At 42.0% G+C, this 14,301-nt stretch overlaps 1 protein-coding gene across 1 annotated transcript; it reads left to right on the top strand.

The window, feature by feature from the left end:
- Positions 1–652: 652 nt before the first annotated feature.
- On the top strand, positions 653–11,276 carry mRpL42 (mitochondrial ribosomal protein L42). Its single transcript, XM_050171290.3, has 7 exons — positions 653–919; positions 1,064–1,106; positions 2,183–2,267; positions 3,196–3,228; positions 5,161–5,285; positions 6,766–6,854; positions 11,187–11,276. Exons 1-6 carry the CDS (start codon positions 847–849, stop codon positions 6,818–6,820), a joined length of 414 nt encoding a protein of 137 aa, XP_050027247.2. The 5' UTR covers positions 653–846; the 3' UTR covers positions 6,821–6,854; positions 11,187–11,276.
- The last annotated feature ends 3,025 nt before the right edge of the window (positions 11,277–14,301 follow it).

Genomic DNA, 14,301 nt, shown 5'->3' with positions numbered 1-14,301 from the left:
GAAAAATAAAAGCTTGTTGTTTTGGGCTAGAACATTGCCATTGGCTTAGTCGTCATATCGCGATCTCCCATAACGAGTTGTCAAGACGTTCAGTTTTGATCCTAAAACGAGTGACACAGACACACATCAAGAATCGTCTGCATGGCAAAATTGGCCGTTTCAAAACCGCTGAAAGTAAGATGGCGTTCGCCGACTTCAATTTCAGGGCACCATCTCCCCTACAGAATTATTTTTTTAAACCTCCTTGGTAGCAGCTATTGCGCTTTGGGGACGTCGATAGGGGATGTGGGAATGCTTGAAGTTCCATAGAGACGAGTGAAGAAAATTGGGCGCGCGACAGCGGAACGACAGTTATGCACAGCTGTAGCTGTGTGTGAGCTGCAGTTCTCATTTCTTGCGCACTAAACGATGGGGGAAGGGGCAGCTGTTTCATCCTTTTGTATGAACTGTCCTTTCACTAAACTGCACTAAGTGCTTCTCATATATTCATATGCTTTCCTCGACTCGAGTGGACAGATTGCGAAAGCAGAGGGCCAATCGCGAGAGTGAAACCTCGTACATTTCAAAAGGAGAACTTTCTTTTAGCTAAGGGCAGCGCATAAACGCGATTATCGACATTGGCGACTTGCGTAATGATGTTGGCTACGACTTCGGCTCGCATTCTTGCCCATGTTACTGATGTGGATTCTGCAAGGGTCGGCTGCTAGTACAAACGCGATAAATCGTAGGTGCAGTGAGGTTGGAACTGTGTAAAACAGGAAAACAGACGAGAACATCACTTTCCACGCTTCGTGCGTGCATAACTAGTACCTGCGCTTCGTGTAAGGTTGTCATAAAGTGCGCGAAATGTTAGCGTGTCGTCGACTACTTGCTCTTCGATCTCAAACCACGCTCATCTCGGCGTGTTCGCCGCACCAAGGTAAGTGAATCATGTATCCGTAGATGCGCAATTGCTGCGTAAATTACCCCCCAAAAAAAGCGCGGACGGAAACTACTACTGCTGCTGATAGGGGCAGCTGCTGCAAGGCCGCGCACTAACCTCGTTTCGCTTTCTCCTGCACAGGTCAATGTTACAGCACGACCAAGGCCCTTCATAAATCGCATTCGTAAGTTTTGCACGTACATAGAAGTACTGACGGAATTCTTTTTGAACGACGCATGGTGTTCGGGCTAGAGGCTTCATCAAAACCCTGGCATAATAGGATGAGTTTAGTACCGTTTCCCGTTCCTCTGTAGACAGCGCAGTGAAATTACCACTAGTGGAATTTCCGAATCGAATCTGATGCTAATATTCGAGCAAAACGACTACCGAATATCGAATGGTTTGTTTCTAAAACCACTGAAATATAAAGTTTGCGTGGAGAGCTATAGGCAAAAAAAAGAGGGCCGTTGACATCATCTACATGGCTTATTTAGGCATATTTAAATGAATGTAGCGCCGTTCGCAAATGCATGGACGCCTAGTCAACTGAGGAACTTGTCAATGAGAAACTACTACTTTTAGTTGTCTGGTGCACCTTATGACAGTGAGAGTAATAGTTTAAAATAAAAGGAATGGACACGTCACTAGATGCACTTAGATAATCAATTGGGTTCTTTCAAGAGGAGAAGTGTTACACTGCACATTGATTTAAATGGGTGGTAACATCGTGTAAGTGTCCACATAATGAATTGCTTTGCCTAAATCAAGACAAATTCGCATATAAACTGCCTAAAATGTTGACCTTAATAATTAATGACTGAACATTTTTGAGCCAAAGTTATCTGCACCGTATGTTCCCGCAGGAGCTGGTGTCCCTACACAGCAACCACAGCTCCATTGCAGCAGAATCATTCGAAACAGCCGTCACTTACTTCTCTCTTCCTTGAGGCCACACTGAGTGGTGTTATCTCTCACATATTCGAAAGGAACAAATATTCGACAATCCTGAATGGTGAATTCTCCAATCAAATAGCAAAGACTATTCGATTCATATTCAAAATTTCCAATATTCAAACACACCCGCACTTGCAATTTTATCACTGTTTCTGGGAACATGATCGGATCGTCAAAGCTTGACAGTTGCACAGGAACCCAAGGTTTTCTTAAATGATCCACTAAGCTCAGAGCGCTTGAGTCATTTTTGTTGCATTTATTTGCATGAACAGTGTGCTCATGCTGGTGATGGTGACGTTTACCTAGAAAGCAGAAGATCGTGCTTACTGACGATGGCTCCACGATTGTCTGCTGGCATCCAGAAGAGGAGTTTCCCTATGAGCATACGAAGGTAATAATAATAATAATAATAATAATTTTTATATCACATTGGTCGAGGAGGCTGTGGTTAAGCTGCTCTTCATAGAGGCAGCTTGACAAGAGCTCACAGCCACCTCTACGTAAAGCAGTCAGCAATGGCAATTAGTGTTCAGATACAAGAGAGTTGAAATGAACATGAAGAATTTCAACAATTCGCGTACCACACAGCAAATCCGTTAAACAAGTTCAGAGCATATCTCAACTTCACAAACAGACGAAGAACAAGAACAGAATGTAAGGATGAATACAGAGTCAGTTTAATTAAGAACTTAATATGTGCAGTTATGTCAATTCCATCGGCGTACGCTGTAGAAAATCTATGCCGACTTCCACATATTTGTTACATAGTGTCTGCAATGTGTAGGACACGTTATCCTTTGAATAATTCATTTTCAGTGTTACCACTTTCCACATTTCTTTATTCCGTGTAATGTTTAAACTCACTAAAATGAACACAAATATAACAAATTATTGGAAATAAGAGAGTAAGTATAAAATTCTCACAAACTTTTTTACGCATGTCAGCATGTATGCTTATAACAAAATCGGATATAACGAAGGTATTCTCGTGTCGGATGAAACTTCGTTATTGTGAGGTTTGACTGTATTTAGCATTGCACTGTTTTGCTGTAGGCGAGCAATATCATGAAGAAAATGTAGATTTTCTTTATTTTTGCACCTGATCGCTATGGTTAATTGGTGTTTGTAGAGGTTAAGGACAGATAACATTCCAGACTGTTGCAACAACTCACCGGTGTGCACACGAGATGGTAAATTATCTGCTAAAGATGCAGTAAATTATATGGTAAGGTGCGTGCTTCATCCTGTCTGCCAGCTGCGCAAACGCCGAATTTGCAACGTTGCTTACATTTTTTTTTCTTCTTTCTTTCTTGTTGCAGCCGCTGCCAAATATAAGGTCCAAGCTGAATGAGGTTTGTGTCTGCATGCTGCTTTTACCAGTGTTAATCATCTCGATTGGTTGGCCTTGCCGTGTTTTTGTGTACCGATAACGAAAATGCCCACTGTGTACGGGGTCGGCCCAGTGAGTGCACTGCCGGCTACAGTGGCTCAATAAGAAATACTATGCATCATTGAATAAGCATGCCCAGATGGGGGCCGCAGACATTTCCCCGAGATAAAATGTGTAGTTGCACCAGCCTTGCGAAAATGTGCTGTCACTGAATGCCTTGGTAATTAAGTTAGGGGGTTTTACATGCCAAAACCACGATCTGTTTGTCAGAGACGCCGTAGTGGAGGACTCCGGATTACTTTTGACCACCTGGGGTTCTTTAACATGCATCTTGTAGTTTTGTTAATGAGGCATTACAATGTTCACCTTAGTAGAAATGGCAAGAAAGCATGACTTCGAATAAGAGTAGGCGACAGGAGGCACCTGTCCTATCATCTGCACTTGTTTATAATCTTGTTTTGGGCCATTTCTACCAAAATGAACCTTTACCAACTCGGCCAACAAGAAGTCCTTATCGAGCATTAAAATATATTAGCCACTCTGTTGCCAGTGCATTCATTTAGTGAGCAGTTATAATTTCCCTCTAAATTTTCATTCATACATTTGTGTCATCCTATGTACAAAGAACAGTAGTGTTGTGCACACAGAGAGATCATAAACATACTTGAAGTAAAGGAGGTTGCCAGTACACATGTGAAATGTTGCTGTGTGGTCCACACAGTGCTGTCAAGTTCTGACTAGTTTCAGTCTTCTTCATTTACATTATCTGCATGAATAGCTGCAAATTTTTTTCATTCTTACTGAAATATATAGCTTTATTTGTGAATCTAATTAGAGTGGAAGCCATAGAGAGAGATAAGGCAATAATTGTTTAGAAGCAGCCACATTCTTGGTTCCTTAGCAGGAGTTAAATTTGTGGACTACTTAAGAATACTTCAGAGCACATGCTTTATTTTGAAAGACCACCTTAAGTGTGCTTATCGGTCACATTGATCACAGTGCTACCAATTTTTTTTGCTTCCTTTCACAGTAATTACCTTATAAACTTGAAGTTCTTTCACTTTTTCAAAAAATTTCAAACTTTGTGCTGTAACATGTAAAAACAATTACAAATGTCACATGTGTAGTGGGTGTGGTTAAGACTATGGTAGCGAGTGTCAGCAGTGTGTTGCATATTTCAGGGATAGCTTCAAGTAATTTATAAGTACATCGTACATATATAAAGCCCTCATTTTTGTGTATACTCACTACTATGCTGCACGCAATGAAGAGGGGTAAAATGTAGCTTATACTCATGCTATATAGGCACAAAAACAGACCTAAACTGCTTAATGCCATAAAGTTTAATGCCATTCGAGTGGTGCCACATGAACATACTTAATTGCATGAAATCTTAATGCAATTTGAGGCATAGTGCATTCTTACAACTCATTCACACGTTGAATGTGTACTCTTGCTCCCAATGTTGCAGTTATGACTACACTTGAAGGATACATTTCTGAAGCAGAAGGAAATAATTGTGTGTAAAATACACCTAATAATATGTTTTAATGTTACTTCTCAAACCGTTGTCTGGCTAAATATTTTTTTCTGGTGATGTAGATTTCTCAGATAGCGCAGAAGGCAGTGGGTAGTGTTACGGCAGTTGAGATATTATTGCTGCAGTAATGTAGGAGTGGTGGCTGCCTCCAGATTGAACACGTGGGCTTGTTTCTCAAAGCCACCTGAGTGCCATGCACTCCTTGCATCCAGGGCTTGCATTTCATGTGAGGCCTGGCATGCACCTTTGAAAACGTTTTTGCCGACACTATTCTCACACTTGATAACGATTCATTGCACAGTTGTGGAATGAAGGTCCCGGAATTTAACCTGATTATCGTCTTTCGTCCTGCAGGAAAACTCTGCACTGAAGCTGCAGTACCGATTGGAGGAAATCGAGACGCGTTACAGAAATGAACGGCTGGAGATTGAAGCTCTGACAAAAATGACATACACCACCAAGCACAGATGGTATCCGAAGTAAGTGAAGTGCCTTGGTTGACTGCTTCTTAGGATTGTGCAGCTTGGGAAATCTGGGCCGCGATAATGTAATGATTCTGTTTCAAGGCTAGTCCTTTTCACACTTCATCATTGGTCTTAGCGGCACAACACGTACATTATCACCATGGTCAGCCAGTCATGAGCACTGGATTATAAGAAAAGAATAGAATCAAGTGATAGAAATCCATATATTATATCAGCCCTGATTTCCTTGTGAGTGATGTGATGTGCCTGGCCCAGTTGGTGTGGGCCGCTACAGATGGCGCAGTGTGTCCTGCGTAGCGAGTAGTCGCATTGACATCATCATCAGCTACCTGTTTCTGCTTCCGTTTCCGGGAGCCTTCCTTTGTTTTGCTGTTCTCCCGCGATGGGCAGATCATGCAAGTCCGAGCCGCTGGCTTGTTCTGCAGGTCTGTTACAATGTGTATGTACGCTTAACCCTCATTAAACCGTTTTGCTACATTGAAAGTCTTTGTGCATTTAGCCTAAGCCTCACATACTCCTGCCACGGGCACTGCAAGTGTCTTGCTCAACATAAGCACCATCAGTTCTGTGGAAGAAGAGGAAGTATCCGAGCTCAATATACCCACATTGTCTGCTTCTAAAGTGCTAACCACGAAGCAGGACAGACAGGAGTGCTGACTCGGCTGATAATGCATTCCAGCTAATGTCCTGCCAGTAGGTGGTGCCCACGGTGCACCCACCCATGACTGCTCCCTCAGAGTAACGGAAACTAATGTCAAAGGTCATGCCTTTGTGTACAGCTGTTACTGTAAGTGCGTAATGACCATCATGTTTAGAACAACACATATTTTGGCTTTGCGGAATAATAGCACATGGATAGGTGTTGATATTTATCACTCGCAGCTAGCAATAGAATGAGCCTATCACGTCTTTTACCAGCTGCAGATAACAAGCTAGCATACTTCAATCACATGTTTTATGCGACCGCTGCCTGGTTTCACCATTTAAGCCTGGTCTGCCTATTTGATGGGCACCATTTTGCATGCGCTCATTGTTTTTACTTGCTGCCATGTCCTTATGGCAGCTAACACGATTGGCACTAACAACCAGCGGAGAAACGAACAGGGGAGAGCACATTACGAAGGTGCAAAGAAAGGCAGCAAGTGCTAAAGGGGTATACAGCAGAAAGCTAGGTGCAGCAAATGCATTGTGGCATGGGCGAGTCAGTGTTCCTCTCCATCTTCTTCCACGGCACTGACCAAGTGTGATGCTGCTGCACTTCAGTGACTTGATTAGAAATGGAAAATTTGGCATGGAACAGACAACAGCAGGTATTGCTTCAAAGCAGCCTTCAAAGAACAAAATATTCATCTGACTCTAACTTACAGGTCCTTTCAGTGGCTTCTGACTGCATCTTATGTTCTTTTGCTCTTTTTCTAACCAATCGGAGAGCTGGCTGTACTCGATTCACATTTCTGTATTTCTTTCTTTCCAGAAACAACAAGAAGTATAGGGTTCCCAAGCCACCACTTGATAGAGAAGGGCTGTAAATTTCATGAGCAAATAGACACCAGGGCCTTGCAGGTAAGTTGCAGAAATTTGAAATCTAACTGTTTATTTTTGGGTATGCCCACAATAGAAAATGGCAAATAGAATATAATAGAGGAGCAACCAAAGAAAGATGTAGTTCTTCTCAATTGTTTTCCGCAGTAATAAAGTTAGCAGTCTTTGTTTTTCTTTCATTTCTTACAAGAGATCGCAGAAACATCAACAATGGTTAATACTGTTGACCATGTTACTGGTCTGGTGGGTATGCCATCAGTAGCACCTTCACTGGGCAATGGAATGGACACGCACATCTGAATCTTTTGACCATGCAGGCAGGGCATTAAAACGAATTGCAATTGACTGATTAGCTCTGCTGTAATGAAAGCAGTGTCCAGAAATATATTTGGCTTTCCTTTCCTCCACATAAAGACATGGAACGTGTGTTGGAACATTGAAGCATGTATAAATTAGCAGCATTGATGATAGTTGGCCATGTAGTATAAGAATTTGTATTCTCTGAAAACGGTGATGGGGTGCTGAAGTCATGAGTAATTTTAGATGGGGACATGTCAGTAATGAAGTGACAAATGCCCCTTGTGAATAATAAGTATCCATCTGCCAAATGGTCTTTGCACATTCATCCCCTCATGGTGTGTGTGTGTGTGTGTCACGCAGCAGCCAATCGTTATTACCTCCTAGTGTGTGTGCATTTCAATAGCATGTGGTCAAAAAATGACCACACTGTTGCAATTAAAACTTTTATTTCAATAGGTACAACTTACTCAAGCTTGTCACCTTTGAAGCAATACCCTTTGCTAGCAACACAGCGTTCCCAAACTTCTTTCAAACTGTGGATGTCTTCTGGAATGCTTCTTCAGGAATAGTGAACGGTTTCTGTGTACTTTATTTTTCGATCTGATCCTATGTGTTGTAATGGTGTTCTTTCAGGGTAGACTTCAACTTAGGAACATTTGTGGCGGATTGTGCCTTGCCAAAGAAAATGACCAACATCCCCTTCATGTTAGATTGAATCCTTGCCCCTCCCACTGTGATAGCTTAGCATTGGATTCGGCGTCATAGCCGTACATCCAGGTTTCACCACCTCCTATCATGGTTTTCAAGACATTTTCATTGGCATTGGCTGTGACAATCAAGCAGTTCACCACGATTTTCTTTCTGGTCCTCGATCAACGCATGGAGCACAAATTTAGGCCGATGTGATGAATTTTGATATTTTCTGTCATAATTGCTTGGCACAATCTGAAGCAGGTGCTTACATCTTCAGCACTCTCTTTAATAAACAAAATTATTGGATAATTCTTCTGATAAGTTACTGGATAACCAAATGCCTGTCAACATCTTCATCAGCCGACATTCTTTGCGTTTTGATATGACTACTGTTCAAACACTGCAATCAATCTGTATAATCGTCCTAAAAGGCTTGTTGAAGCATTTATCACATTTTAGCCATGGTACTTGAAGGTTTCAGGTGGAATTTCACACTCAGGTTGTCCTCCAAGACGTTTGTTTTTAATACCTTGAAATTTGAAAACTTGTAACTGCACTTGCTTATTTCATTGGCTGTATGGACTGATGCTGAAAAGAGCACTGGGTTACAAAAAGATGCTACTAGCGAGCACCACATGCCGCAGTGCCCCCTGTTTGCTGGTTCATGCACTGAATGATAATATCATTTTTTTCTTCATTCACATCTCTGATACCCTCATCTCTACAGATACTCACCTCCCTTTCTCTGCGTTGGCATGCATGCATCTGCAATTGGGCGAAAACCATGTTACTTTCGAGATGCTCAGCAGTTCACTGTCACTTTGTGTGCATGTGTGCGCTTGTTTAATCTACTCTACTGGTGTTAAACATTCAGTGCCATTCAATGGCAAATCCTGGTGTTTCTTTTTCCAACTCTGTTCTCTGCTTTGCCGCGGCTCCTGACATTTATTGCTTGCATTGGTGTAGGAAGCTTTTTTCCCTGCAACCACCTCGCCTGTTACTCTGCCCTTCCTCTATGTGTGCACCTATCTATTTCTGCCTGCTGAACCAGTCAGGGTAGAGCATAAATACCGGCTCGAGTGCAGCATGGGGCCCAATGTTTACTTAGGCCTGCACCTGTAGTTTGCTAGATGTACAGTGCTCAGCCATATAAATGCAATATACTCGGAATGCATGGCGTCCAGAACCTGTTGCACCACCAGCGAGTGCTGGCGGAATGCTGGGGGCCAAGTGCAGTTGCCAGGCATCGTAAGCACTCTTGCCCCCATCGTATACCACAGTGTATTGGCTTCGTTTCTCTAGCACCCGCCCGTGACACAAGCACCTACAGCCATGCCCTTTGAGTATCGTGTTTGATTCGCTGAGCACTGTACATACTGGCACCAAATTCCCTGTAAAGAAAACTTCACTGTCTTCCGATTCGTTAGAATTTTTTTGTATGCAGTAGTCCAAAAGGCATTGGCTGTAACCTGTGTACAACGGGAGGGTAGATTAATGACTAACTCCTCCAACCAATTTGCTACTCATTCACTTAGAGTTAGAAAGGCAGTGCTGGGACAGAGTACCCACACACATCTGACACTTATGGGCGCACATGCAAGTTCGGCACTTTCTTAATGTGTTCCTCAGCTATGAGGTTGACTGTAATGCCAGTTTTATATGTCTGCAGCATTGTCTATTCGCTACTGCATTGCTTTGCAGTGGAAATATTTGACATTACAGTACACACTACATTCCTCTGCAGCCTCAGCCACCTTTACTCCTCCTCTGCTGACACATTCAATTCTGCATTCATCCTACCATACCGTGGCCTCAGGAAATTTGCTATCTTAGCAAGGGTCTTAGCAAGCCCTGAGCAAGTGCACGGATGCTCAGGGCTTATTTCTGCAATTGGAACCTCCATCATGCTGTATGGCTTTTGGCAACGTATGTGCAGCTTATGCACGGAGGTTTAGTGGGTTTCCAGAGGCATGGAGAGCATTTGGCTGCAAAAAATGACGATGCAAAGTGGAGTCGCCATTAACAGTCCGCTCGATCAGCTTGGTGGCAGATCCAGGGCAGCGTTCCACATTCCCTTACTGGCACGAGTGTTGTGCGCATGCACAACACACACTAGGGCTCCTGCTGGGCTGCTGTGTGTATACACTAGTCTGATTAGAAAGAACACTAAAGCGTCAAGTTAACATTATCCATTATCTCACTGGGTGCAGCCTAACGATGACTGTTTCCCGTCAGTCGCATCTTGTGCATCATCGAGGTGCAACACCACTGACGACGCTCTTCATCACACCAGTATAAAGCCCCTGGATCTTTGAAAAGTACGGAAGGGCTTTGATCTCGCCGCCAAGCTACATGACTGGAAGATAACTTTAGCACTCCCCCAGGTTTGGGCCAGGAGCAGCTGGTAGACTACATATGCCTCGCACGCATCATTTTTCATTCTGAAATGGCGCGCACGTTTGTGCCTGGACATGTGCTTTGATATGACGATAACTGTTTTTGCAGTTGCATGGTTCTTCTTCATTTGTTCATGCAAAGGGAAAGGGAAATGAGCCAATGGCTTGAAAAGAGATGCTGAACTCTTGTATTGACCGCCTAATGTCACGCAGCTGCTTAATGTAATGTTGCTCATAGAGCTCACGCATATCTATTTCTCTTGGCATAAACCAGCAAGTGCTATTGGCAGTTGTGATCACCTTCAGAAGATCCAGGGCTCTTACGCCAGCATTATGAGAAGCCTGTTAGCTGCCAGCTTGCTGTTTCTTCTGATCCACAGCAGTTGTCTTGCCTGCTGCATGGCACATCGCACCTGCATATGTTTAGAACACCCTTTCAGGAGTTCGAGTGGAACACTAAGCCTTGCTATCGCTATCAATGCTTCGTCCTTTGGGTGAAACTGCCAATGTTTTATTCAGCCTGTCACGGCGAAATTTTTTTCTATGGCATTCTGCTGCTGAGCAGGAGGTCATAAGTTTGATTCCCAGCCACAGCAGCTGCATTCCAGTGGGGGTGGCATCTAAGAATGTGCATGTGATTACATTTAGCTACACATTGACGAACCCCAGGTGGCCAAAATTAATCTGTTGACCTCTCACCCACCCACACACTCTAATAGCCTATGTTGCTTTGGGATATCGATCCACATAACTTGATTTGCATTTGATGTTGTTGTTTTTTCATGTTGGGTCCATAGTGTTCGCATCATTTCTTGGCTGCAAAGACACTCTGGTGACTTAGAAAACCAGCTTTTAAGTGACATTTCGTGATCTATAGCAGTCTCTTTAGCAACATTATTGTGAAACATGTCTGTTGATGTTCTCTTGCTTACCTTAACCTCTTTCTTTAATTTTTATATTTCAGGTGCAAGGGCGCTCCATTTGTGCAAGCGTATAGCCACATTTAGTTTAGAGATATTCCATGCTTGTTAATAAAGTCACAATGAGATCATAATTCATGTATATTCAACCCTCTATCTTGTCTTGTGTGTACAACTTTGACAAGTGTAGATGTGCTGCTGTTCCACAAGTGTGATGTCAACTGAAGCAAGAGTCATGCCACTTCTGCTTATGGCATGTGGGAACCATCTGTTTGAAGAAATAAGTTTCTGGGAAGTTCTCAATCAGTTTAGGTTCATATTAGCAAAAGAAGGCTGGTGATTGTGGCTGTGTAACACAATAATCTTTGTGGCATGCTTCTGTACAGATGCATCTTTTGTAGCGAAGATTAGGCCCAGCATCTGTATTTTCTTAAATGAATACTGATGCATTAGATATTTGGGATGCTTGTGTTGATTCCTTTGTAGTACATGGATGCTGTTGACCAAACTATGATAGTCATTAGCCATGTTTACATGAATGCGACAGTGGCGCATCGCATCGCATTTCTAGTGCATCGCATTAATGCATCAGGTGAGGGTAGATTTACGGGCGCGAATCGGCTCAAGCGTGTGGCGCAGCGTTTTTGTGAGAGTTAATGTGCTATATGTAAACGGCGTCGCATTGCCTTTCATAAATGCGCTTGGAAATGCGATGCGCTACTGTAGCATTCATGTAAACACGGCAATGGGGCCTAGAATATCATTTTAACATTGTTTTAAAAGTTGCATGAGCTGCTAAGTTATTTTCAGCACAGAAACATTTACCAGCATGGTGTGGAACGGTGTCTGCCATCTGGGAAAACCTGGAATTTTCAAAAATTTAGTCAGTTCTCTAGGATTCAGGTTGAAATACAGGGAATTTCACCCCAGTTGCTTTCAATAATGGAAGTTTGTACTCACAGGGGTTATGGCAAAATTTGTGGTATGCCAGAAGGAAGCACAGTTTTCTACTGAACCTATGCAATCCACAAATAATGGTGTCTATTGCTGGTTTTCATAGTGTGAGCCAAGCCAGGTGGTTGGAATATCATGAAAAGTAGTTAAATTTATTTATTTATTTATTTATTTATTTAATTATTTGTACATACTACAGTACAATAAGCACTATAGCAGGAGTGGATTAACAGAGGAAAATTGTACAGAGAACCATTGTACCATTCATCCTGGATGGCAGATACAGAACTTCTGGGTGAGCATGAGTGAATAGACCCAGGTAAAAAATTCTAGTTTTCTATGGAACGAGGGAAAAGGCTGAATTCAAACATGTAGGAATCATTCAAAGTAGGGAATCAAGTTGATGTTGTGATGTCGTCTCATCGACGACTCTGGCGTGAGGTTAGTATAGTTTCTTGAAAGTCTAACGGAAGAATTGACGATGCTGTGCAAGAAATCTAACGATGCAATGCGGCGGCGTGAATAGAGCAAAGTTAAATTCAAGGAACTAAATGCAGAAGAGGGTCAAAAGTCATCATTATAACGGTGACATATAAATCTCTCAGCTTTTTTCTGAATTGCTTCTAGCCTGTTAATCTTGCACTGCTTATAAGGCTTTGAAATGACAGATGCGTAGTCAACAACAGGGTGGATTAGCAATTTATATAACAGTAGCTTAGTCTCTTTTGAAGAGTTGGATAGTGTACGACGTAGGTAACCTAATTTTTTTAGTGCTTTGTTACAGATGTAAGCAATGTGATTAGACCGGGACATGTGCGTAGAAACTACACCGAGGTACTTATACTCAGATACCCTACACACCGCGATTATTGTAGGAGTAATGAAAAAAAAGAGCTTTTACAGAAAGACATAAGGGCGGTTTTATCAAAGTTAATGTTCATTTGCCAGGTGTTCCACCAAGTGCAATACCTAGCAAATGACCCTTGGAGGCGGTAGTGATCATCAGAAAAGTTAATAATTTCATATAAAACGCAATCATCAGCATAAATACGAGCGTTAAAAGAGATGTTAACAGGCAAATCATTTATGTAAATTAAAAAAGTAGTGGCCCAAGAACAGAGCCTTGAGGCACTCCAGATGTCGCATCAATAGCGGTAGATTCAGTCAAGCTATAAGAGACAAACTGGGAACGAAGTGAAAGAAAGCTTGAAATCAAGTTAACTAGCTGAGGATTATTTAATAGTACAACGTTAAGTTTAGCAAGGAGTTTTGAATGTAATACTGTGTCAAATGCTTTAGAGAAGTCTATAAATATTGTGTAAACATGGTTGCCACCATCAAGCTTAAGGAAAATGTCCTGCATAATTTCAACTAAGTGGGTTGTACTAAAACTGCGCCTAAACCCTTGCTGTATGTTAGATAGCAGATTATGAGATTTTAGGAAAAGCACTGTGTGTTTATGAATGATATGTTACAAGATTTTGCATGAATGTAATGTTATTGAAATCAGGCTGTAGTTCATTAAAGACTGCTTATCACCGGATTTAGAAAGAGGAAGCACTTTAGCTAACTTCCATGAGGAAGGAACAGTGGCAGATGATAAAGATTTGTTGTATATGACCATCAGACACCATGATGACCACAAGGAATAGCGAACCGAGAATGCATTGTGTATCCCGTCCAGACCTTGTGCATTTCTTGGTATCCAAGTTTATTACGAGGTTAAGAATGCCTTCATTGTTTATGTCAATGTCGGTGATTCCTTCAGAACGAGCTATATTGACGAGAGGAAGAATGAAGTTATCGGATATAAAAATGAACTGAGCATACTTGTTGAAAGCATCCGATATTACTGATGGATCACTGATTACGCCATTAACAATTTTGATTGTGGGTGAAGCACCACGAGGTAAAACAGAAGACCAAAATTTATGAGGGTTAGTTAATAGATGAGGCAGTTAACGCGAAAAAAGAAATCTTTGGCCGTTTGCATCTTCAAATTAAGTTCATTTTTTGCGTCGTGACACCTGTCCAGGGTTATGGGATTGTTGATTCGTTTAGAACACCCAAGCCTATGGACACAACGAGATAAATGCAAGATGTTGCGATTCATCCAGGGAAAGTTAGCATTACTTTTTTTAGTTTTAATGGGTACAAATCGTTGAACACATGACTTGGAAAAGATCCTGGAAGTAATTAACAAGA

Source organism: Dermacentor andersoni, chromosome 6, assembly GCF_023375885.2.
Source record: "Dermacentor andersoni chromosome 6, qqDerAnde1_hic_scaffold, whole genome shotgun sequence".
Taxonomy (NCBI): domain Eukaryota; kingdom Metazoa; phylum Arthropoda; class Arachnida; order Ixodida; family Ixodidae; genus Dermacentor; species Dermacentor andersoni.
Note: the sequence above shows the minus strand (reverse complement) of the source record. Positions and strands in the feature narration are given on the sequence as shown.

What these genes read in the sequence shown, in the direction of transcription:
- mRpL42 (XM_050171290.3), top strand. Translation starts at nt 847, where the DNA reads ATGTTAGCGTGTCGTCGACTACTTGCTCTTCGATCTCAAACCACGCTC. An exon ending in TTCCCTATGAGCATACGAAG is followed by an intron (nt 2,268 to 3,195) that starts GTAATAATAATA and finishes TTCTTGTTGCAG; the next exon opens with CCGCTGCCAAATATAAGGTC. An exon ending in TAAGGTCCAAGCTGAATGAG is followed by an intron (nt 3,229 to 5,160) that starts GTTTGTGTCTGC and finishes TTCGTCCTGCAG; the next exon opens with GAAAACTCTGCACTGAAGCT.